A 27,906-nucleotide genomic window follows, 5' to 3' on the forward strand; every position below is an offset into this window, starting at 1 on the left:
CCTCTTTCACTTGCAAAAGGTGTGGGAATTAGGTTTTTTCATGAAAAGTACCAAAAGTTTACTGTCAAAAAAGTTAGGGCAATTTGAAATAAATAATGACAGCGTACGCAGCGCCCTCTAAATGTTACATGAAAATTAATACGAAATTATGATTTCCCACGTCAAACAAATACCTTATTTTTTGCAAGAGTTATTTTCAAAAAGCGAACGAAAAAATTCAATTTCAACACCCCGTATCTCCGAAACAAAGCATTTTCGGACACAAGTTTATATAGACTTTTTTTCTCAAAATTGTCTCAGGAATACGTCACTTGAATATTTTAACGTACTTATGTTACACCCTGTATAATGTATTGAAATAATGTATAATCAATAAAATTAAAGAAAAGGTGAAAAGGAACAATTGTATTAGGCGAAAAACTGAAATTACAATGAAATGAAATACAAGCAACAATTGAAAATTGAACAATTTACAAAAAATGAACATTAAAATTTTAAAGATTGAAAGATTTCAAGCCAAGTAACTTCACGACGTTTCGATTGTGATACTAACAATCAAAACGTCGTGAAGTTACTTAGCTTGAAATCTTTGAATGTTTTAATTTTAATTTTAATTTCTTGTTAATTATTCAATTTTCAATTTTTGCTTGTTCTAAATTCAGTTTTTTTGCCTAATATAATGATTATTTTTCAGATAATCTTTTTAATATTATTGATTCTTTCAGGGATTCCAAATCATTTTATATCATATTAGACAGTGGACGTCTGAACTAATGAAATGTACCACGGAACATTGTCAACCACCTTCAAACAAACTTAGTGATGAGTTCTGGTGAACTAAGATGTTGGAAGGCTGTTGATGAAACTCTTCTAATTGTGAAACTCCAGGTTGAAAATTGACTCAACTTTAAAACATTGAACGAAGATGCTTTATATTAGAACTTTCAAGAGTATGTATAGACAAAACCTATTTTCAATTTGGAGATGACTTTTACCAAAAAATAAATGTAGTTTAAAAAACTTAAAAACACGCTTTTGAATAACATTAAACTGAAAAGTTATAAATATTTTTTTTAAATAAGCTTAAAGCTATAACGAACGAAAAATACTAGTATTATTGCGACGGGCGCTTGATATACAAAAAATATGGCACAAAGTGCCCACACTTTTTTCACAATAATACTAGTATTTTGGGTTCGTTATTGTTTTAAGCTTATTTAAAAAAATATTTTTAACTTTTCAGTTCGGTGTTCTTTACAAGCGTGTTTTTTAGTTTTCCAAACTATATTTATTTTTCATTTTTTAGTTTCGTATGCTATAAAAGCGTGTTTTTATTCTTTTGAAACTATATTTATTTTATCTAAACTTTGGGATCAATCAGACGTAGGTATATTGTTTAGAAAAATGACCGTTGATATTTTCCGACTCCGGAGAGGGAGCTTGAAAATCAGCTACCAAGTCCAAGGCAGCAGGCGCGCAAAGGAGAGTTGCAAATAAGGTGGCAGGCGCGCGTGTTAATAAAAAAATACTTTTTTCAAATGAAGAAATACATGTGAAGTGAGTTCGAATTATATCAAGGAGGTTACGTTCAGCGCCATCTGCCCGCGCATAGATCAAGCAATAATGTCGATAATTCTGTCGAATACTGATCCCGAGCTTGAGAGTTACAAGGAAACATACATACATAATAAGCTAATATAGAGCGTGTGAAAGCAACAAAAAATTACATTTATAAAATACCTCATTATTGTGGTGAAAGTTGAAGATCATCAAAAGTGCGTGGAAATGAACATCAAGAAAATAACAGAAATAGACAAATGACAGGATTAAAATTATCAGGACAGAATTATGACGGTGAACATCGAGTTGAATGCAATAAGACAAGGATGAAGCCTACGTAAGCTTGGAGAATCTGGAGAGAAGTTTATTTCGAACAGTTCCTCATAAATGGCTGATAGTACTTGGCTACCCGTCTTGAAGAAAGATATTGTTTCTTTAAGGAACGTTCGACAGCTCAACTAATGGATTGACAAATGAACCATATTAAACAAAGGGGAGTCAAATAAAGCTTATTATCGGTACAAGTCAAAGTTAAAAAAGAGATGATGAGCAGAAACAGAAATCACCGAAAATTCTGTGTTGATTTAGTGGTTATCCTGAACGGCTTGTAGGTGGTTTTCTGTTCTCAATCTCAACGATATGGATCACAATAAAGATGAGAAACATAAGGGTTATACATTATAGGGAGCGATAAATAATATTATCACAAGCGAAAACCTATGGGCTGACGAAAGAGCGAAAGGGCCGAGATGAATACATCAATCTAACTGCTTGAATATCTTCCTTGTCGGGTTATCGATTATACAACAGGAAAAAACTCTCACTCAAAACATTTCGGGACTCGTAGAGAATCAATGAATTGTTTCAAACTGCTACTGAAAAGTTTACCCTTTCTACACCTGTATAAAGTTCACCATTACCATTTTTATACATTTTCAGAGTGTGGAAGCTGAAAATATCCAAAAAAGGTCAATAAAACCTCAATATCCACTTATACTTTCATACAATATTTTCTGACTTGCAAACATTGGAAAGAGCAATGAAAAGAAACCTTCAATGGCTGGTTTCTGCTTGTTCTTGGTGATTTTAAACTGCATCGGTGTGCATTCCATGTAAGGATCTTCATTATCGGCTAACGTTAAAGGGTCCTTCAATGGATTCATCGTGATCCAGTATGATCCGTCTTTTTTCTGAATGTGTAGAGTGGGTTTTGGTGACACGTTGATTTCATCGTCTGAATGGATACCTTTTCTATCTTTTCTGAATTTTGGAACATTTAGAATTCCCAATCCTTTCATCTGGCGATGCGCTCTGATGCGATCAGCTATTGTTCTGACTATTGCTCCAGGTTTCCAACCCTTTCGAGGCTGTAAGAGATGAAAGTTAGAATATCACCTTATCTACTATATAATTTTTAACAGGTGATGATCGACTGTATTGTCAAACATGCGCCAAACTAACTGACTGTTATAAGGAAACAAGTATAGCTGAGGCTCCAGTCAATCTAATAATAACACTAATGATTTTCAAACAAGACTCAACCTCTAACGGAAGCAAGAAACTCTTTGGAAGGTTCGAAATAGATGAACATTTCAACCTAGCAGACCAGTATTATAATATTCATGCAGTCATTGTTCACTGTGTTTCTGGCGTTGAATTTGGTCATTATTACGCCTTGGTCAAAGAAGAATCGGACTGGTTTAAGTTTGCCGATAGTCTTATCACGAAGTGTTCTGGTGATACATTGAATTTATTGGAGCCTCTGGAGACACCCTACATTTTGTTTTATAAGAGAGAGGACATTGTTGGATCAAGATCTTCAGATGATGTGGTGCTGCAGGTTTTTCCGGGTTTTCCTGCAGCTGAAAAAGCAAATGCGCCACTGGAATCAATGAAGTCGCCCCGGAGCGCCAATTAATTTTTATTGTTGTTTTTATTTTATTTTTATCGTTCTGAATAAATATAACATAAATTCAGGATATCTATATAATTAACCACAAATCGAATTCAATTATGATGATTCATTTGAAAGTACCTGATAATTATTATTATACACCTTTTGAATTGGTAAACGTGGAAAGTAGTGGCGTGACAAATCATATAAATCCTAAAGAATAGCAAAAATGTAGCAATACTTAGAAACATTATATATGGTATAATATCAAATGAAATGGATAAATGATGTTACGAATTACAAAAAAACTTAATTAAGGAAAGTTTATTCATCTAGACTCACCTTCAATCTCAGTATCGGGGTGTGGATGTTCCACAACCATCCCATCCGGGGAGGTACATTGAAAACCGGTGTTACGCATTCTCTGTGTCCTATTTTAACCCCCGGATATTTATCACCTGTACTATAAACGAACTTTCCCCTCCTCTTCTTCTTTTTTTTTTCTATTTTTGGTTGGGATTCTTCGTAATACTCTTCCTGTTCTGGAGCTTCCTCACAAACTAGTGTGGTTTCAGTTTCCACCAAGACAACGTCTTCTTCAAGTTTTTTGTCGCAGCTCTCTTCTTTGCTACCCCTTTTGGATGATTTCTCAGAGGTAACATTAAGAACAGGTACCGGCTCATAGGGGCAATTGGGTACGCCACATGACGGTAACGGTTGTGCATATGGGCAATAAGGGTCGTTGCAGATCGGTTCATCAGATTTCTTCTTTACAAACGGGCACTCGGGATTATCGCAAATATTTCTTTTGATTTTTCCCTTGTCACCGATTGCATTTTTTTTCTCTGCAAAAGGGCAGTTCGGATTATCGCAAACTTCGCCTGCGGAATTTTTCTTTATTTTTTTCTGAAACGGGCATTGTGGGTTTTCGCAAATATCATTAGCTGCTTCAAGTTGACCAGGATTTTCTCCTGAGCTTTTTCTTTGTTTCTTTTTCTTCTCTGCTTTTTCGGGATTGACGTCAGTAAATGGGCAGTCGGGATTGCCGCATGGACTTTGGATGGATTTTTTGGCAACGCGACAGCTCTTCAATTTTTTAATTTCTGTTGATAAAAATTAGAAAACCAGAATTGAATTCAAATTATTTATCAATAGTTAACTATGAATTTAAGCTGAAACTTGTGTGATGCTCCTAATTCAGTAGTATTTTAAGTACACCCATTCTTTAAATGAATGTTAGGAATCATTTCATGGTAACTTTTTTAACGTACTCAGTTTGAAAAAAATCTGTTTTTCCGTTAATCAGCAGTCGCCCCCATACGAACGACAACTCTTAGAAGTTGAGAAACTTGTGCGAGCTAATGACATACGAGGTCTTAGCCTTTAACGTGTGATTCCTAACACGGTTGCGGAATCATCCCAGCTTCGACCAGATAAATTATCTCGAGAAAAATATCTGGTCGAGGCGGGAATTGAACCCACGGCATTCCGATCGTGAGTCGGGCGCACTACCACTGCGGCCGGTGGTAGTGTGTCAATATGGAGTTATACTTCATATTGACACAAATAGACTCAGAATTATCTATGGCAGGTTTGACTGGAATTCATGTTTCCGTTTACCATTTGCTATTGGTAATAAATATTATCGTACGTATCATATATTTATAAATGACCTCATAATAATTTCAATTCCACATTAAATTTGGATTTATTTCACTGAGTAGCAACAATTTCAAAAAACATTGTATTTTTGCATATGGCTCACTTGGTGAATTAAAATGAAGAAAGAAAAAATAATTCTTTCAACTAAATATGATGCATATAACCTTACTGAAGATATTACACTGTTATTTTCATTACCTTCATCTTTTCGAGTGAAAGGACAGTCAGGGTTCTCGCATTTCGTAAACTCGCCTTTAATACTTGAGCTATCAAGGTTTGTCGAAACCTCATCTTCTTTTTTCGTAAAAGGGCAATCAGGATTTTCGCAAATCCTCTCATCGCGAGAACTCAAAGAACAAGATGCGTCTTCCTTGTTATTCTGTTGCTCTTCAAGAAAAGGGCAAGGTTTCTGCCTGAAAGGACAACTGGCAAGATCGCAAGGAGCTGGCAAAGCGTAAGGGCAAGTGGTGCTGCCGCAAGGGCCTTTTCTGAGGCCGGGACACTTCAACATTTTCAGTTCCTGTGGCAAGAAAGGACACTCTGGGTTCTTGCAGTTGCCTTTTGGTAAAGGATCTGGGCAATCCCAATGAATAGGTGGCAAATCGGATTTGAGTGGATAAGGGCATTTAGGATGGCCGCACTTTCCTGATATAGCCGGAGGAAGGAACTGGAGCTCTAGAGCTGCATCATCGTCTATCAAACCTTGAAATAAGACAATGTCATTGACGAAATAGATACTATCTCATGTTTGAGGTCACTGTACAGTTCACTATGAAAATAAGTAATGGTTATATTTTTAGGAGTAATTAATTTTTGGGAAAAAAAGTTTTTGGCTTTCTACTACTCCATCTTGATACAAAAAAAGGATGAGGGAATCTTCCAAAGAAAGGGGTGAAGTAATCAATTTGAAAATAAGTACCTATACATGGATGTGTAGATCATGCAAAGGAGTAACTTTCAGACACAAACTGAAAGAAAGTCCTCATGAAACAGCTATTCATATAAACATTGAATTAAACGAAAGAAAAAAATTCTTTCAAAGCAAATACTTCTATACGAACACTGAATTGAAAAGAAGATACTTTTCTCTACTCAGTTTGTATTTCAAACATTCGTTGTGGAATAAAAATCAGATATCATTCACATGAGTTCTACTTTAAATGAATAGTAACAAATTGCACTTACATGGAACACTGTCACCCTCACTGGTATACATCGATGTTTCGCTTCAAGAAAGTGTCAGAAGTGTCAGAAGTAGTTGTTTCGAAAAAAAATTTTCTTTCGTGTAATTCAATGTTTATATGAAAGTAGCTGTTTCAGGAAGACTTTCTTTCAGTTTATGTCTGAAAGTTACTTCTTTGCATGATCTACACATCCATCTATAGTTACTTATTTTCAAATTGATTACTTCCTTACTTTCTTTGGAAGATTCCCTCATCCTTTTTTTGTATTGAGATGAAGTAGTAGAAAGTCAAAAACTTTCTTTCCCAAAAATTAATCACTCCTAAAAATATAACTCCTTCAATTCAGATAAGATTCCTCTTGGCTGGGATTGGATCAAATAGGTGAATGAATGTCATTACGATGTCATCGATGACATAAGCAGATCAAGCTCATTCCGTGACATTAAAAAAAAATCTGTTTAAAATATGTTTTTTTCGTTAACCAGCTGTCGCACCCCTACGAACGACAGCTCTCAGAAGTCGAAACTTGTGCGTGCCAAGGATTAACGAGGTCTTACCTTTAAATGTGTGGTTCCTAACATCGTAATTCATGAATGAATTGTGTGTATTTTCTATAATGTTATCCAATTTGGTACTGAAGAGCCTTAGGGCAAGTGTCTTAAGGCGAAACATCGATGTATACCAGTGAGGGTGACAGTGTTCCATGTAAGTGAAATTTGTTACCATTCATTTAAAGTAGAACTCATGTGAATGATATCTGATTTTTATTCCACAACGAATGTTTGAAATACAAACTGAGTAGAGAAAAGTATCTTCTGTATAATTCAGTGTTCATATAGAAGTAGTTGTTTCGAAAAAAAAAAAATTCTTTCGTGTAATTCAATGTTTATATGAGAGTAGCTGTTTCAGGAAGACTTTCTTTCAGTTTGTGTCTGAAAGTTACTTCTTTGCATGATCTACACATCCATGTATAGTTACTTATTTTCAAATTGATTACTTCTTCCCTTTCTTTGGAAGTAGTAGATGGAGTAGTAGAAAGCCAAAAACTTTCCTTCCCAAGAAAAGTACTTAATACAAATAACGGCGGAAACGCAAGCGAGACATAAGTGGAACCACCTATTGATGTGACCCCAAGTTAACTTGCCAAGTTTTTATGTCAGTGTTGGTGGTTTGACCAATCAACCGACATGGAATTATATTCCAGCAGCTTGACTGCATTAAACTTTCTCGATTTTATAGCAGCAGTCAGATAGGTTGGTCCAAATAAATAAATAAATATATATATATATATATATATATATATATATATATATAGTTATATATATATATATATATATATATATATATATATATATATATATATATATATATATCGTTAATATAGTCGTTAATCATTCAATCACGTATGTACATGTCAAAACTTACCAAGTTTATACTTAGTGTAGGCACATTGGGGGGATCCACAACCAGCCAGAAATTTCTTCTTTTTAGGCTCTCTGTAGGGACATGACTCCATACTACATGGAATACTGTTGCAGGATACACTTTCCACATCTTGCGCATCTTCGATCTTTTCTGAAACTACCGGCTGATCGCAAAGCTTTTTACAACTAACTTCAGCCAAATTCTGGGCGTAGGGGCATGTCGCTTCCCCGCATGGTCCTAGAGCTTTCTTATACGCAGCAAGTATCTGATCAAACTGATCCATTACAGGCTTGCACTCCAAAAACGGAGATCTAGGACCGTACAGATCAAGATCCACCGGTCCTCCTCCTCTCAGGCGTAATACCGGAGAAAAATTTGTTTGTAAAGAATGTCGAGTATATCTTGAGACGCTATTCGCTTCGGATGAACAACTTTGTTCTTGATAAAACACTACAGGAACTTCCTTTGCAGCAAAAATTTGGTTCCACTTAAAGCATATATTTTGGATTCCACATGAATGATTTTCTTTGAGACCCCCCCCTCTCAATCTGGCTGCCATTGGACATTTGGGACTAATATTGGCTCCGTTACCATTTTCGCTTATGGCTGATACGTCTTTTAATTTTAGTTTGTGATTGCAGGTAGAATATATTTTGCTGTTTGGACAAGTTGACAATGGAGTTTCTGAAGGTTTTTTACGGGGGATGAAAGGTTGATTGGGATCTTTGGGCCTTGTAAATAAGCCGTAAGGTCCGTAATTTGACAAAGTTCCGTAGGTATGGCTCAGGCCGTACGAAACTGGAGGTTCAACGATTGTGTACAAAGTTCCAAGACCTGGAATTTATATAAATCTTTTAATTATTTAGGCATTGATGTGTGATGGATAGAAGTCGGAATATGAACAAAAAATACTGGTTATACAACCATTTTTAATTAAAATGAAATATGTCTGTCTAATTGATCTGTAATTCAAGGGCTTGTACAGCTAATGAAATAATAGAGACATATAATTGGAGTTTGTGTTACGATGCCTTGATATATCGTTCATATCACTGCTATTTTTCTTCAAATACAATGACAATGATGACGGAATGAAGCTATTTCCCGAACTATTTAGTGAAAATTGAGTTGATGTAATGATGTAATTAATTTTTATTATTGTTATTTAGATTCATTTATTTGATAATGCCCAATATTTTGTGAGCACAGTGTAGTTTGCTGAAAATCACTTCTATCTCTCAGCAGAATCAATACAAGGAATCTGTTGTAATATAAATAACCGAATTAACCAGCTCTCGCTCCAAGATTAGGCCGCCGCCTATAGCGATACCATTGAAGTTTTTAGAGGGGGAATTAGATGTGATAATTTATATATACATTTCAAACAGTTCAAAGCATTAGAATTGCAGATGAATATTTTTTCGATCAGTGGGATGTAGGTACCCCATAATTTTGTTCAAAATAATGTAAGGCGGGAAACTTTCGGTGTCATCATTATATATACCGAGTAATCATGTTGCATAGTCTGGAATATTCAAAAAAATATTGTGTTTATATACTCATATATTTTTTATTGGTTTGTATTAGTCAAATTCATACAGGTCTATATTTGGAGACTTCGTAAACGGTGAGAGATAGAGAGTAGTTCGAAAAATCCACTTTAGCTTTTTTGTTTCAGAGATATATGAAAAATTTTGAAGTTCTATTTTTTGTAGATTCTTTTTCATCTGGAGAAAATGTTTATATCGCAAACCTCTACTTTTTTCAGTAAGGTTTACTAAGATTACAAAAATTTTGAACTTTCGGTGTTGACCTCAAATCGAAAGTGAATGTACGTCTTCTAATTCGAAACTAAAATTAATTTTCTGAGAGAAGTAGTGTTTTTGAAACGTCGAAACCAAAAAGAATCATGAATTCAAAGATACTGGAGGAATGACCTGAAGTATTTTTCGAGGACCATTCAAAATTTCTCAGACACTACGTATAAACTTCAAATGAATGAAACTAAATTCGTTTTACAGAATGGAATCAACTGTGTCTCATTTTTCTCAAACATTGATTCACACTTTCTCATATTTTTCAATGATTGAAATTAAAACTTGGAAACGAAGCTGAACCACTAATGCATTGTTGGATTCCTCCAGAGAGAAACGTGCGTTAAAGTAATCATGGACATCTCCCATTACGAATACGCTATCTGCAGGGTCGACAGAAAACTCAAGTCTAGCTTATCGAAGTTGAATGAAAATTCCTTTCACAGTCTATGGCAAAGCCCAGTTTCAACCATTTTTGAACTTTGGTTATCTAGTTGCCTTGCAATGAACGCTACAGCGAAAGTAGTTGATACGCGAGAATAGCTTTAAAACAGATCGTCAAGGGGGCCGTTGTTTATCTTGGATAAGAAAGATTTAAGAGTTTCAATGAGGAGGAAAATCATATTTAGTGTTACTCCTCATTATTCTTTTAATTTAACAATTCATTTTCGGTTCAGTTCAGCATCACTGATGAGATATATATGGCAAGTCCAACAAAGTATTATTCGTTGTTTGAAAAATAATAAACTGATCTTGATTTTGTCTCAAGAATGAATTTATCTATCTTATTTTGAGGTCTATACAAACATTCTACAGAAAATTTGAATATTGATCATAAATCTACAAAGGAACCAGCAAAAGTAGGTACATAAAATTATTTCTTCAACATCTCCGAAACTAAAAAATAAATGGAACTTTTATTGCTTTCTGAAATCTGCAACTTTTCTGGAACTTAATAAAAGCTCTGATCAGGAGAATTATATTAATTTTCAATTTTCACTTGAGGTCAATGCTACTTTACTTTTCTCAAATGATAACTCTATTCTACTGATTCAAATCCAGCCAAAATTTGGTTCGAACATGAAAGTTATACGTTTTCGAAAGTTCAATTGCTCGAAATTAACCGTTACAAAAGCATTGTCGGTTTGGTTTATTTTTGGTAAATCATGCTTCTTATATACAATCAGAACAAATTATAAATACATATCAATAAGATACCTGCTCCTGTTGCCAGTGGCCCTATTCCGAACTCCTTGAACTTTTTGGCTCCTGGACAGTCCTTGTTCTTGCATAGTTTTTTGGCGAACATCTCCGCTGTCATTTCCAGTGCGGGATCAGGCTTTTTCTCCTCTACCTCTTTCTCTTTTTCTTTCTGTTTCTCTTTCACCTCTTTCTCCTTCCCGTTAAGAGTTTCTTCAACAAAAGTAGCCCTCCTCTCTCCAACGTGCCGCTGCTCGTCGATCGTCGTCAACTTCTTGTGGCTGTTTTGCTTGTCGAACGTCAGCGTCACCATGGTCTCCTCCTCTTTGGTGGCCACCTCAGCGGACACCATGTTGAGGAAGTCGAAGAACTTGTTCTCCGGCGGCCGGAATACCATCGAGACTATGTCGAAAGCGCTTCTTGAGACCTCCATGTCCTTGTCGGTGGCGTGGCCGAGCTTGTCAAAGAAGTCTTCATCGTCGACGGCCATCGGCGCGACGCTGAGCTTGGCATCAGCACTCACTCCACCACCGAAAAGTTCTGTCCAAGAAATCTGGCTGGTGGCGGTGTTGGTCGGCACGGGCACGTTAAGGACGGGGTGATAGATGCTCGAGACGGGGGTTACGAATGTCGTACGGGGATCGAACCTACGATAAAATGATGAAAAGGTACAGGAAATTTATCATACAGGTATATATGGATTGGATGATACGGAAATGACTCTACCAAAGTCGCAATCGTGTGTGTGTGTGTGCAATTACAGAAATTCTAAAAGTATCTAACAAGTTAAAACTCATTCAAGAAACAATTTATTGTGGATTTTCACTAAACAGTATTAACAAAACGCAACACGTGGTTCTCTATACAATAGCTTCTTCTGGTATGTACTTCATTTTTGTCTCATTGCCATTTATAACGTAATGGTCTAATTTCCGAACCACCATATAGTTATATAATTGAAATGAAAGATAACCGCCGTCATATTTGAATCAAGATTTAATTATATTGCTCTTTTGCCAATTGCATTTTATTGACAACGCATTTTATGTCGGAATGCTGAAAAAATTTTATCATATTCATTCGTGATATATCTCTCCGGGCACGACTTTAGTAAAGGCTATACAAAATATACAATACAATACAATATTCAAAATCCATAGTGTACATTTTTAAAAACAATTCTGAATAAAACTGACAATGTTTCATGATGAATATCAATAGTTCGGACTTCCATTGTTCAGTCATCACGAAGACGATTGTGGATATTAACAATCGAATCGTCGTGAAGTAACTTGACTTGGAATATCTCCTTTTTTTATTTTTTGTTCAATTGTTCTATTTTTTACTTGTATTTCATTTTCCTGTAATTTCATTTCAGGATTTTTTGCTTAATATAATTGTTACTTTCAGCTATTCTTTTTAATTTTTCATTTGTATTGGTTCTTTCAGGGATTTCAAATCATTTTTTATAATATTAGACAATGGAAGTCTGAACGAATGGAATCTGAATAATCGCTAAAATTCCTCTCAAATATATTTATGAAACATTCTTAGTTGTTCAAATCGAAAATCTAAGTTTGCTTTCTGACGGACAATGATAAAAGATAATAGATTAAGTCTGAAAAACATTTTCAACTGAATAAAGAACAACTTAATCTTCAGATCAAATCACATCCATCAATTCATTACACTACACAATTTATATGATATGATATGATACGGGCGTTTTCACTATTTTATAAAAAACAATGTCATAATCAAGTTTCATATTGAATTCTTGTTTCTACACAGATACATCGCGACGAACTTTCATATCACATAAATTGTGTAAGGTAATAACTTGATGAGTGTGAACCACATTTTTTTCTGGAGCTGAAGATACTTAAAAACGTTTTAACTATCAATTAATTTCTCATTTATCGCTGGACATGTTTCTTGGTCTGTTCATTTCATTTAAAGGGTCATTGTTTCATGGTCGGCCCTTACAACATTCATTGGCGAGTTGCAACTCTTTCAAATTGATATGGTGCCATCAAGTTTCTTACCATTTTGAATTTTTTTTCTCTTCGGACTCTTTAATTTAAAATCCATATTAGGGATATCATGATAGTGCAAACCTTTTTATTTGATATCCATATCAAGTGGGTGCATAAAAAAAGTTCGTCTCGTCTTGAGCAGTGAGCCATATCAAATAAGGAGTGACGTCAGTAGTCCGTCATCTTACGCAGTTTGCCATATTAAAAATCTGTTTTTCCGTTAATCAGCTGTCGCCCCAATATGAACGACAACTCTCAAAAGTTGAGAAACTTGTGCGAGCTGAGGAATAACGAAGTATTACCGTTTAACGTGTGATTCCTAATACGAATTCATAAAGACGTCATGTTGATTTTCGTATTATTTCCAGCAAATCCTCTCATTTGATACCCATATCATAGGCTTGCATGGAAAAATTATTCCGTCATATTGGGCGATACACCATATTTAATTTAGAGTGACGTCGTATTATTATTCCTATTCTTTTCACCAAACCTTATCATTCAGTACCCGTATCATGGGAATGCATAAAATAACTAGTCCGCCATCTTGGGCAGTCACATCCAAATTAAACCTTTGCAAAATTTCAGCTCAGTCGTTTCAAGATAAATGTTTCAAAGTTCTGTTGCAAAATCTGATCCGAACTAACATACTTACAAACATTGCAAGTTAAAAGCTTGTGAAATAAATAAATAGTAAAAAGCATTATTGAATATAAGCTTTTATTGACATGCCCTAAAAATGGAAAATATGTTTTATATCAATTGAAATTCATCAATTTATTAATTTACATAATTCATATGATTTTTTTCAGAATTACTTATGTCAAGATCAAATTACATATTGTATTTTTATTCGTCCGCCCAGCTGAATCTCGCGGCAAGCTTTTACATTATTAAAATTGGATAATATCATAAAATGATGAGTTCAAATTGATTTTAAACTAGGGAGAAGAAGTTTTTGGCTTTCTACTACTCCATCTTGATACAAAAAATGTGGGAATCCTCCAGAGAAAGGAAGGAAGCAATCAATTTCAAAAGAAGGATCTTTGCATGATCTACACAGATGTGTAGATCATGCAAAGAAGTAACTTATCAGACACAAACTGGAAGAAAAAGCCCTCCTGAAACAGCTACTTTCATATAAACATTGAATTACACGATAGAAACATTCTTTCGAAACAAATACTTTTTTATGATCACTGAATTATACAAAAACACTTTTCTCTACTCAGTTCGTATTCCAAACATTCGTTGTGGAATCAAATCAGATATCAATCAGAGGATTTCTACACAGTATACTAAATGAAAGATAAAAATTTCACTTACATGAAACACTGTCATCCTCACTGGTAGACATCGATGTTTCGCCGTGAGACACTTGCCTTAGTGCTCTTCAGTACCAATCTGGATAATATCATAAAAGAAACACACAATTCATTCATAAATTACGATTTTTATGAAAGCCAAAAACTCCCTTTCCCAAAAATTAATCATTCCTTCAAATTTCTATAAATGAGTTAATCGATCATTTATTCTACATACTGATTTCACGAACCATGATAATAATTACACAATCATTTTTATTTTACGACGCGTTTTGCTAACACCGTAGCTTCCTTGGTAGAACGTAACTTCCTCAGTAGAAATTAGTATTACAAACAGTTTGGTTGGACAAAAAAACTACGATGTTAGCGAAACGCGTCTAGAAATGAAAATGATTGTTGAAATTGTGTAATTATTATCATGCCCGGTGTTATTGATTTTCATAAAGTAACGAGCCAGTCCATTCATAATTTTACGAACTGATTCGGTGGTAAAAAATATAAACCACCAAATATTCGAAAAACATTGATTTCTATGTTTTTCAAATTATAGATGTGCAATACAAAAGGATTTTAGGTTATTTCAACTGCAGCCCCACTGGTGATAAAAGGAATATGTTTACATATGGAAATTACCTTTTCATCACTCCATACCACTATATTTTTGGAGGCTGAATTTTTTTATGTACGTTCGTTTTATGTTTTAGATGTGCAATAGGAAATAATTATTGAATATTCCAACTGAGGCGCCAGCCGCGGAGGAAGTGTTTTTGAATTTTCAATTATCTAAATTCCGTTAAACTTCTACATGAATTATAATTTCCATTCTCAAATAGTTGAGGAGTTGAAACAATTGTGAACAAAAGTAAACTATCATATTGTGGTAGATTTTTCTATTTTTGAAAGGAAAAGCGCTATATTTTTATTTAATTAGCTCAGTTTCTACGCCTAGTACTCACCCTTCGCATTTGAACGTAGCCATGGTCCTCGGATTCATGAAAGTAAACTCATCAGTCAGCGGATCCATCCTAAAATCTGTTTCTATACTGGATCCGAAACAAGATAAGCGAATGAAAAGGTCGACGCTACCAACTTTTCCGATATCTTCTTCCAAAATATCGACGGTTCCGTTGTAATCCACGGATTTCACCACCCCGATCGTTTCATAGATTTTCACCATGTCGGAGAACTCGCTTTTCCAGGGAATCAGTGCGGTTCCGATGGGCTTTCTTTTGACTCGGAAGAGCAACTCTAGTGGAAGCGTTTTCAGCTCCATTATGAGATCTGATGCGATGTAGTCGAATAAATAAGTTTTTCCCATATTGAGATCGACGGTTACATTCGGAGAAGGGACTGTGAAGAAGATACAATACGTTAGCTCACATGTACCTTTAGCTATAAAGATGCAACACACGGAGCTCGCCTTCTTAGGAACCTGTATATAATTGGACATTATGTTACCTGACCTTATTACGCCAGAGATTTCATAGCCATCCGTTAGATCTGTTACCAGCGTTGAATCAAAGTATAAATGTGATTTTAAACTCGATGAGCCGAAGTTGAAAGAGAACCAAAATAGACTTCTTTGAAGAACGGCGTTTATGTGGAATAAACTTCCTGAGAAAGTTTTTCCAGCGATTCAAATCCAATATAAATCACTCCTTTCGCACAGGCACCGCTCTAAGAGCGCCGTATGGATTTTCTTGTGGTGCTTGTGTTTTGTCTTTAAAAAACTATTTGTTGGACACCCTTCTTGAAGTGAAACGAAAAAAACACAGTTTTGAATAAGTGATATAGTTTTTTTTAAATATCGTCAGTTCACACGAAATAATTTTCCTTCCATACACCTAGCGAACGTAAAATGTCTTCCCACTCTCAATTTACACATGGTACTAGATATCAAGGTCGGGCAAAAGGTGAAAGGTATCATTTTTAGTACTATTTGGTAAAAAAGAAACCCTGGTCGCCGAGAGGGATGAAAACCAACTTTTCAAGGCCTTGTGATATCTCTTTTGAAAGGTATTTCAATTCTCAATTAGACACTTTTTTCATGTTTGTAAATTGGATCAGCTCTTCCTGAGTAATTGAATGTTTTTATATTTGTTTTGAGAATCTGCAACAAATAATAAACGTCATAATTCCAAGAAAAACTATATTCAAATCTCATTCCGGTTTATTTTGATAACTGTTCAAACTGTTCACTATACACTTCCTGACAATAAATCTGCTTACACATTTATTTCGTACGTCATGGAATGTTCCTGGAGTAATTTTGTTGCAAAGCACCACTTTTTCGATCAACAAATTCTTAAACGTATCATACCAAAAACATATAGAGTTGACATATCGAGTGATCTAGCGAGCCATTCACAAGGCCCAAATTCGCACATCCACAGGTTTAGATAATAATTATCATCTAGCCACGTTAGAACCAGCCTGTCGTAATGAGGAAGTACCTCATTTTGCTGGAACGTAACGTCAGTTGAAGACTCATTTGGATTTGGTAATTATCCATACCGATAGATAGGAAACATAGTCTCTTAAGGCCTCCGACCTCAAAAACTGTTCGGGAAATCACGAATTTTTGTGGCGCCCACACATTGCTCGGTTCAGTTTTCTTTCAGTATTATCACTATTATGGAGACAACAGAGGCGATCTTAGCAATAAAATTTGAATATGCTAAAAGAAAATCGGCAAAACAATGGTTTCTTAAAAGAAAACAACTCTCTCACGTTAATTTGTTAGAGGAATTGTGGTTAGAACCAGGTGATTGGTTTAATTATCTGAGAATGGATGAAGACCCCTTCCCAAAACTACTTAGGTAAATAACGTCTTCAATCAAGAAAGATGACACAATCATGATATAAAGTATAACCCCTCATGAACGTTTTACAGGGATTTTAAAATTTGTCGCTACCGAAGTAAGATACGTAGATTTGAAATATTCATTGGTTATATCTGAAACCTGTAGTGCTATGTATCCCATGTTTTAAATAAAGATTATTTGCAGGTAGAAAAGGTAAGAACAAATTCATTTTATTATACTTCTAGGTTCATACATAAAAAAGTTTGACAAAACATAACAGAACTGAGTTTTGTATTTTCTATGGTGAATTGAACAAACTATGGTTCAAATTGTTGAAAATAATACATTCCGACATTTCCTAATTGCTATTATTGAACGTATTATTACTGTTTGGTTGCTGTGCAAGGGGTTGTTGATTTGTTTCTTTAGGGAAAGTCATTTTAGTATTTCGTGAAATATTTCCCATAAAAAAAATTGTCCAATATAATTTCTCCGCCATGAATGGGTTTACTTGTGATAACTTCTTCAATTTATTTGCAATGTTTTTTCCCAACACAAAATTTGTCAGTATCTTACAACTTTTCGTTGACTCTGTTCAGTACCTTATCAGCTTTGCTCCCATAGGGTATTTTTTATCTAACACTATATGAAGGCAATTACGATGTATTCGTTTTATTATCTCTAAATCGCAAATGGATTGCGGAGATTAAAGTGAACTTGTTTGAAAGTCTATTTCTTCCTGTAAAATGAACAGAAAACCTAACATTCAAGTTCATCTAATGAATTGTAAGGTACGATAGTTAATGATGAAATGTCTTCGTCTATATTGCTTTTCTTTTCCCGCGACGTCTCTTGATCGGTTAAGAATATAAGGAGTTTATAGTATATATAGTATATCAAAGATGTGGTTGGTATAGATCAGTACTTGCCCCTGACTTAATCGACGCTTTTACTTGTTTAAGGTTCTTCCCAAATGTTCCTTGAGTCGAGTCAATTTCTTTTTACCATGTATCAATTTCCTATGCTTGGTTAATATCTCCTCATACACGAGGATGTGTAGTAGTGAGGATGACAGTGTTCCTTGTAAGTGAAATTTAACTTCTTTCATTAATCATATTGTGTAGAAATCCTCTGTATGATATATGATTTGATTCCTTTACGAATGTTTGGAAAACAATCAGAATAGAGAAATGGGGTTTCGTATAATAATAATAATAATAATTGGAGGATTCCCACATTTTTTGTATCAAGATGGAGAAGTTGAAGACCAAAAACTTTCTTTCCCATAGATTAAATATTATTGAAGAGCGGTATCTCAGTAATCGTTCAACCTACGTTCTATCTGTTCATTATAGTTATATGCACGATTTGCATTTCAAAATAGCACTGTGGTTCTAGATTGAATCTGGTCATTATTACGTCTTGGTCAAAGACGAAACGGACTGGTTTAAGTTTGACGATAGTCGTGTCACTAAGTGCTCTAGCGATATATTGAATTTATTGGAGTCTCTGGATACACCTTACATTTTGTTTTATGAAAGAGAGGACATTGGCAGATCAAGATCTTCAGATGATGTGGTGCTGCAGGTTTTTCCGGGTTTTCCTGCAGCTGAAAAAGCAAATGCGCATCTGGAATCAATAAGTCGCCCCGGAGCGCCAATTAATTTTTGTTGTTTTATAATTTCATGATTTGTATTATTATATTACAAAATATTTCTGTTTATTCAAAAAAAAAATCAAAAAATGTAGGTACATAACCAATTTGTAAATTTGTAACTATCCATCGATATAGAATATAAACGTGGTCATTTCTTTTGTATGACAAAGATATAGATAAAACGACCTTGCCAGAATATATGTTTTACCTTCTATCCTTCATTTTCCATAGATTAGACAAGGAAAAAAATATGTGTTGCCGCAAGTTTAGGATCTGAAGTTTTATATCAAAAATATTTTGTATCCTCGACGTATATGCTGTTGGTTTTAATGATTTCACAGAACATAAAAAATTTTAGTTGTTATTAACACATTTACTGTTTCTTCAATAACTGAAAAATTTTGGATACTCAAGAGGTGAGGATGTTATGAAAAAAAAAAGGAGATTGAAAAAAATTTTCAACTTCCGGAACTCTACCTCTACTTTTCATAAGCATTACTACCGTTTTCGCACCTTACAATGGAAGTTATTGACAATAGTTACATTTCGCAATAATTCATCAATGAATGATTTATGAACATTAAACAAAAATTTTTTCACGATATTGTTGTCATGAATAAAAATAATGTCATTTGAAAACATGACAGAGTTTTTTCATAATTTATGTAACACGTGTATCATTTTATATTTCCGTTTTCCATTACATCACTAATTTTTCTCTAAATACATATATTATAATGAGCTTTTATCTGAAAGTGTCGCTTTTATTCTTTATTTAAAAATTGATGAAAACTCCTGACACCACTGTGACACCACTGAAATCGCTAACATGTTTTTTCAATAGATGGCTATATTGCTATATTTAATTTTGATCTTGGTTTTGTGCTCTGAATGGGACCAAAATAACATGAACACCTGCCACTACCTGTTGGAAAACGAGGAATATACGACTATGATTGAATTGAAACAACCATATTTACTATCATCTGTTTATTGATGGGACAAATGTTATTGCCATTTTTGTGTTTTTAATAAAAATCGCGTCATGCATTCTATCAAAAATTCAAAACAAAAATATCAGAAGTTATTTCCTTGCTATTTCCTTCGAGTATTGACCCGAAGAGGAAAATTTTTCATAGGTATGAATTACATGCATGATTGTTGCTTAAGTAGTTGGATTTCTTTTATTTGCTTAAGGTTAACATACCAATTATTTTCGTTTGAAGTTACGCTGGTTCGCAACAAATGTACCATAATAAATAGACAACAATCACAAAAAGTTACCTATTCAATGCATATATTCATACGGTGGAATACTATGAAATAAGTGTTTTGAATAAATTGATGGATGTAGCCGTTACTACGTGGTAGGAAATCATAATGAAGAAAAGAGACATGAAACTTTCTATGTTTTTTACCACTTTTTTTGTAACTAACGTTACTGCAGTTTCGTATGAGTTTGAAAATGTCCGTATAGGACAAGAGATGCATTGTTGAATAGAATAACATTACATTGTGAAGCCATACGAAACGACCCTGGAATGCTATTTCAAGTACAGAGAGGGTGTCTTCGCAGAGTAAGAAAATGTATAGAGAGAGAAGGTGGTCATATCGAGCAGTTTCTGTAGCGAATTTTTCATTTCTGTTTGCTCTTGAGGCTCTTGAGTTTCGTTAGTTAAACGTGTTTGCATTATAAAAATTCGTTATGAACATTTTACCTATCATTTCCATTTTCCTTAAAAACTAATATTTTCGAATAATGGTAGACATCTCAGGATAAATGTTGTTGAATTAACGTTATCATTATTATTTCTGCTTTGATAATTATTCATTTCAAATAATGGTGGACGAGCGGGTTTGATGTCGTGGAGTGAAACTACATTTTTATCAAGACTCGTTGCTCCGATCGACTTTCCACACGAGTACTTTTATTCATAAAATTGTCCAAGTAACCTTAATTTGTTGAAAAATATTGAAAAATATCTGTAATTTCAAAGTTTTGGGGTGTGGACCATTGGGGGTAGTCCGTTCCTGACTTTGTAGCAAAACAACTGACTCCTGCATGAAAGCTCATCGAAGTCAATTACCAAAATTTGGATGATTTTGAATATTCACTTGAAAAGTTATCAAAGAAAAACATTTTTCATTTTGTAAATTCGAGGGCCCGTTACTTGGTAACGAAGGATTTTAGGAAAAAAAGTTATATGAAGTACTGGTAATATTTTGACCCCATCTATACATTCCCGAGAGGAAAAGAGGAAGTCCAGGGACACCATATACCGGGTGTCAACGAATCTATTAGACAAGTCATAATTTCTAGACTATTAGGAGAATTGAAATGAGATTTGGTATAGTTGAATGGTATGTGGAGAGGAATGTTTTCACATATTTTTCACTTCCCGGTCACTTCCGGTTTCAGCGGAAATGGCTCCGGTTCTGAATTTTTAAATGGAACACCCTGTATATTGTAACATTTTTGGATTTCTGAGACAATTCTGGATCAGAAACTGACATTGCCGGAAGTTTTTCAGCCTACTTGATTTTTTCAGAGTCACTTTTAAAATTGCATCTAGGTGGCCATGATCGGACGTAAACTAATCTATGGACCTCAGGTGATATCAGAAAATTGCAATAGCGGAGTTTTAGTGACTAGTGTGTTGAATATGAATGAGACAAGTTTACAAAATAACATTTTCGTGTCTAACTATTATTTTTCAAATGGCGACTATTTTTTGACAAGCAATTTCCGAAAAAAGGATTTTTTGACGAATCTAACGTTACTAATTTATTTGCGATTGGATCAACAAATTTAACAAATTTAACTAATAATTTCAGCGATGCACTTAGATTTTTTGCAATATCCTAAGTTCTTGAAAATTCCACTATAGTAAATTTTCAAAGTGCATCCCTCCTTGTTCAAGACACATTTCAGCTCGTTCAATTGTTTCTCTCAACACGTTTTGTAACATTTGAGGCGATATACTTCTAAATGCCTGTTGAATCCTTTCTTCTAAGATTTCGAGAGTGGCTGGGGCTGTTGCATAGTAGACCCTTTCTTTTACATATCCCCAAATGAAGAAATCTAACACAGTCAGATCCGGTGAGCGGGCAGGCCACCGTACTGGACCGTTGGTTGCAATAACTCTATTATTGAAATGCTCTATTGAAAAATCAAGTACGTCTCTGCTATTATGGGGTGGTGCTCCATCTTGCTGGAAGTAAATTTGCCGTAAAACTTCTAAAGGCATATCATTAAGATGATCCTCGATTTCATTTTGAAGAAAACCCAAGTATCTAACCCCTGTTAACTGACCTTGAAACAATATTGGACCAATTATTCTGTTTCCAACGATACCAGCCCAGACATTGACGTCAAACCTTTCTTGAAAATTGCCCTCTCTCATTGCATGTTGATTTTGTTGGGCCCAGTACCGACAATTCTGCTTATTAAACATGCCATTATTTGTAAACCGTGATTCGTCGGAAAATAGAATGAAGTTGATAAAATTTGGGTTAACTCTATGATTTTGAAGCAACCAATCACAAAATACTACTCTTCTGTTGCCGTCGTCAGCATACAAATGTTGATGTAACTGATATTTTAATGCTCGATATCCGTGCTTTTTCAGTATTTTTCTTGCTGATTCGTGACTTATCTGCATTTCTCTACTAATTTCTCTTAAAGAAACCGTTTTGTCAACTTCTACCATAGCAAGAACGTTAATCTCAGTCTCTTCATTTATGACAAACCTCTGTTCTGCGTCTCGATTTCCCTCTTGCCTAAAACGACTCTCAACATAGGGAAAATACTGATGAGATGGGTGTTGCTGATTGGGATATCTCTGAGCATACAACTCAGCAGCTTTCCTTGAATTTCTGTGGCATTCTCCAAACAATAACAACATATCCACTTTTTCACTTTGAGTATACATTATTTCGACGAAAAATTAAACTAAAATTAAAGAAAATCAAGAGAAACTTCTACTTTCTGCTCATAAAGCTTATGTCACTGTCATAACCTAGGTGAGCGTTTTGTTCTCCAAAGTGGACTTGATGGAAATAACCGCAAAATATTATGCATCATTCCTATCCATGGCACCCTTGACAAAAGTAAATGAATTTGTATCGAGTATTTTCCTCAGTAATATTTAATTTATGTTCTTATTTGTAATCCAATCGCAAATAAATTAGTATCGTTAGATTTGTCAAAAAATCCTTTTTTCGGAAAGTGCTTGTCAAAAAATGGTCGCCATTTGAAAAATAATAGTTAGACACGAAAATGTTATTTTGTAAACTTGTCTCATTCATATTCAACACACTAGTCACTAAAACTACGCTATTGCAATTTTCTGATATCACCTGAGGTCCATAGATTAGTTGACGTCCGATCATGGCCACCTAGATGCAATTTTATAAGTGACTCTGAAAAAATCAAGTAGGCTGAAAAACTTCCGAAAATGTCAGTTTCTGATCCAGAATTGTCTCAGAAATCCAAAAATGTTACAATATACAAGGTGTTCCATTTAAAAATTCAGAACCGGAGCCATTTCCGCTGAAACCGGAAGTGACCGGAAATTGTCTAATAGATTTGTTGACACCCGGTATATATATATATATATATATATATATATATATATATATATATATATATATATATATAGTAGTGGCGTACTAAAATATTTCTAGACTTAAATCATGGTCAACTTCCAGTGTTGCAGAACTAAACCAGTACCCTCATACTATATCTGTACTGAATGCTATCAAATGTTTCATCAAGCCTGTGTACAACGTAATAAAAACAAATACACATTTCTGAATGACAATAAAATTATGTGCTGTGATAAAAAGCAGCAACATGTCAACGAACGCCATGCTGAAATGAGTATACTTGAGAGTACAATAGAAGAGATTTCAGAAGACCGTGAAGCAAAGGATAGACATATAAACAAATTACAAAGTGAATTGAAAACTCTCATGGAGGAGGCCATAAAATCCAAACTGCTTCAGTATGTTATAGTGATAAGGGAATACAAACACAAATGTATGAAACATTAACCCAAGCACGAAAAGTCAGTGACAGGAATAATAAAACCTCATGTCAAATGGGAAATGTGTGTCATACTCAGTATAGATGCACAGACTCGACTTCAACTTTAGGGAGTTTCAAAACTGGAAATGAATTGAAATCCTCAAAAAGGAAAATACTAATTGTAGCTGGATCTCAAGGTAAAAATTTGCTGAGACAAACCAACAACTTTCAGATACAGACAATACTTAAACCAAACGCAATAGATAAGGAACTGGTAAATACAGCACTTCTAAACTCAAAACACTTTACAAAGCTTGATACCATATTTTTATGGCCAAATATGACTAATATCCATCTTATTGAAGAATTTATCCTTGAGACAAAACACACTAATGCTGTTGTTATATCCCAACCTTTTCGTTATGACCTTGGAAAAATAAATGAGTTGATCTATGAAGACCACTTATTGTTTATAAGAAAGATTTTTTTCAAACAAATAAGTCTTTCACATTTCTTTGATTGTAATTCTGTGTTAAGAAGTACAAATAACCATCAAAATGGGTATAGCCTAAATAACACTGGAAAGCGGTATTTGGCTAAAGCTCTCCTGAAACATATCCAAGTGAATTTTATGAACATGACCCAATCTACGGATCACCAAACAAGTTATGATCAAATCAATAAACCAAAAATCACTGGTAACGAGAAGAATCAACAAAAACATTTTTTATACCCTTATCTGGACCAACAAACTTTGAAGAACTGATGACACATATGAAGGATGGAAATGACCATTCTAATTCAATTAACAATATGATTCCTGATACTTGCATAGGCAAGCCAAGAAATGAAAACCACGACAATCATGAATGTTATTCTGTTCTACAACTTAACATCCAGTGTTTAATGAATAAACTAGTAGAATTGGAATCTCTTAGTCTTCAATATGACTATATATGTTTGACAGAACACTGGATGAAGATTGAAGAATTTTGTGGATTTGTATTTGAGCATTATTCAGTTGCTAATATATTTTGCAGGAAGAACCGTAGTCACGGTGGAGTTATCATACTGGTAAAACAAGATAGTTCTGGCTCTGTTCTGTATAAGGCAATTGAAGAAATAGATCAATTATCAACAGAAATACATTGTGAAATATGTGCTCTAAAATCTAGTAAGCACAATATACTGCTTCTTACTATTTATCGTTCCCCTCTAGGTGATTTTGATATCTTTGTAAATGTGATGATTAAAGTGTTGGAACGACTTTCAAAAACAAAATATAATATCATAATTAACGGCGACTTTAATCTTAAATTTAATACTAATGACAGGAGAACAAAATATTTCACTGATCTATTGTCCTCATATGGGCTTCATACCACAATAAAACAAAACACAAGGGGAAATGCATGTCTTGACAATATCATCACCAATATAATCCAAAATAACTACACCACTGATGTATTAGATCTATCGCTGTCCGATCATATGAGTACTGTTATCATTATCAAATTTCCAAAAAACAAGATGAACGCGACAGACTTTATTACTTTAAGACCAATTACTGAGTCAGGTTTGCTGAGGTTGAATAATCATGTGAAAAATATCAAGTGGGACTTCATTTCTGACCACTTGTTAACAATAAACGAAAAATCTGATCATTTTATAGATATGCTAGTTAGAGCCATTGAAATCTCTTTTCCGCTAAAAACAAAGCGGGTCAAAAGCACCAAACCACACTTAAATTGGTTCAACAACAAATTACGTGACATGCGCGAAACTCTGAATTTCATGATTGATGCTTACCGCCAAACTGACCGACCAGAGCTGAAAAACTTGATAGATAATTACAGAATGAAATATAGACAAGCCCTCTCACATGCAAAAATACAAGCCAATGATAACTACATAAGGAATAGTGTTAATGAACCTAGAGCTATGTGGCAACCTATTAACAGACATAGAGAAAGTAAATCTAATGTAAATTCAAATAGTTTCACAGGAGAAGATTTCAATGAATATTTCAGTAATGTAGCAAAAAATTCTGTTAACAATCTGTCACAACAGAAATTCAATAAATCTGCTACTGACTTTCTTGAAAATGTCAATGTCAACCATATTCAAATGTTGAGCTTTGTGGAATTCACATACATAGAGGTAAGGGATGCCATATTCACTTTAAAAAACAAACAGACAAAGGACATATATGGTTTCAATACCAAAATTATCAAATGCATTGCTAATGACATAGTGTACCCCCTTACTAACCTATACAATGAGTGTGTGAAAGAAGGAACTTTTCCTACTTGTCTCAAATTGAGTTGTGTAATTCCTATACATAAAGGTAGCGCAACAAATCTGATATCAAATAATCGACCTATCTCTATCATACCTTATTTTGCCAAAATATTCGAAATACTGCTGAAAATACCTTTAACTAATCACTTTGAACAACATAATTTATTTACTGTATACAGTTCGGTTTTCGATCCCAACACTCAACAACAATGGCTATAAATTCACTTGTTGAGACTATAACTGATAGTTTTGAATCCGGCGGATTCACAATGTCATTTTTTTGTGACTTAAGTAAGGCGTTCGATTGTGTTTGCCCTAAAGTTTTGCTCTCAAAACTTCAATATTATAAATTATCTGCAGGCAGTCTTAAACTGATGAAGTCCTATCTGGACGACAGACAGCAAGCTGTTTACTTGAATGACAAATTTACTAGCTTACTTCCCATTGAGTATGGAGTTCCCCAGGGGTCGATATTGGGACCGATCCTTTTCTTGATTTACTTAAATGATATAAGATTTAGTGACACAAGTGCTAACTTCGTGTTGTTTGCTGATGATACAACTGTATCAATTTCTGGAAATAATATTGATACTTTGCGTACCACATTCGAGGATACTTTGACAAATGTCAGTGAGTGGTTTGCCGTAAATAATCTTAAACTTAATGAAAATAAGAGCCAAACAGTCATTTTTTCGTTGCGCGAAGTGCCAGATATCAGTAACCCTGAATATGTTAGGTTTCTAGGCGTATACATTGACCCCAAATTGACTTGGAATGTAAATATTAATAGACTTATAGTCAAAATATCCAAAAATACTTATCTCCTGAGGAACTTACAAAAAGCGGTATCAAAACCAGTTCTGAAAACAGCTTTCCATGGGATTATTCAATCTCACATATCGTATTCAGTACTTGTCTGGGGCCATGTGCCCAATGCATCAGATTTATTTGGCATCCAGAGAAGAGCAATTAGGATTCTTGATAACCTTTCTTACAGGCAAGACTGTAGAAGTAGCTTCATAAATAATAAAATACTTACACTTCCATCATTATATATATTGCAATGCCTGCTACATGTTAAAAAACATATAAGAGGTTATACTACACATGATGCAATCCACAGTTATAACACTCGAAATAATTCAAATCTGTATCTCCAGAACCATAGAGTCAACAGAACCAGAACTGGCGTAAATTATTATGCTCCAAAAATGTATAATTCGCTTCCCCAAAATATAAAAAATCTACCTTTGAAGGAGTTCAAATACAGAATCAAAAATTTTTTAATTAAAAAAGCTTTTTATTCCTTAGATGAATATTTTAGTGATGGTTTTCGAGGCATGTAATACCACTTAATCATATATATTTTAACTTGTTTTATATTTCTATTTCATAGTTAGTTTGTTTTATTTGCACAAATGTATGTATATCTATAGTAATTGTCCATTTAACCATTCAAGTTATCTGAATATTTTATATTTTGTATTTATAGATAAGCAATATCTGTTATGACCTGTGTAAACTTTATATTAGCACCAAATGTATACTACTACTACTACTACTATATATATATATATATATATATATATATATATATATATATATATATATATATATATATATATATATATATATATATATATATATATATAGCAGTATGGTGCAGTCAAGTGTAAAGATGAGCAACACTTGGTTACCAAAAGATAGAAATACAAATGCACGGAGCCACCAGCAGGACCGCACATCTGTGGTTTCAGTTGATTGATCTTGTGTTTACAAGAAAACTATCAAAATCACCATGGAGGCAGCTATAGGTACCTGCGTGACATCCGGATCCAGGAAATTATACAAATATGAAAGTTATTGAGTGTCTTGATATAGAAACAGAAGTTAATAATCGGACATAGCACTCAAGAAAGTGGCAAACCATAGACACGTGTTTCGAGCTTTTGGCCCATCATCAGTATGGTGCAGCCACTTTCTTGATTGCTATGTCCGATTATTATTTTCCGTTT

At 34.3% G+C, this 27,906-nt stretch overlaps 2 protein-coding genes across 3 annotated transcripts in view; one reads left to right on the plus strand and one right to left on the minus strand.

The window, feature by feature from the left end:
* The window catches only part of LOC141487366 (uncharacterized), a 51,486-nt gene that overhangs the window by 13,223 nt on the left and 10,357 nt on the right, over window positions 1-27,906 (plus strand). The window lies entirely within an intron of this gene.
* The window catches only part of LOC111514284 (uncharacterized), a 39,946-nt gene that overhangs the window by 10,543 nt on the left and 1,497 nt on the right, over window positions 1-27,906 (minus strand). The window contains exons 2-7 of one of the 2 annotated variants that reach the window (XM_074185974.1): window positions 15,057-15,450; window positions 10,758-11,386; window positions 7,726-8,559; window positions 5,315-5,818; window positions 3,797-4,557; window positions 2,612-2,927 (exon numbers count right to left, since the gene is read on the minus strand). In XM_074185974.1, coding sequence (XP_074042075.1) covers window positions 2,612-2,927; window positions 3,797-4,557; window positions 5,315-5,818; window positions 7,726-8,559; window positions 10,758-11,386; window positions 15,057-15,450 — 3,438 coding nt within the window. The remainder of the gene's footprint in view (window positions 1-2,611; window positions 2,928-3,796; window positions 4,558-5,314; window positions 5,819-7,725; window positions 8,560-10,757; window positions 11,387-15,056; window positions 15,451-27,906) is intronic. The other variant, XM_074185975.1, reaches the window with a different exon arrangement.

Source organism: Leptinotarsa decemlineata, unplaced genomic scaffold (genome assembly GCF_025532065.1).
Source record: "Leptinotarsa decemlineata unplaced genomic scaffold, Ldec_3_MD MMD2_tig00078422_RagTag_RagTag, whole genome shotgun sequence".
In the NCBI taxonomy this organism is placed as follows: Eukaryota; Metazoa; Arthropoda; class Insecta; order Coleoptera; family Chrysomelidae; genus Leptinotarsa; species Leptinotarsa decemlineata.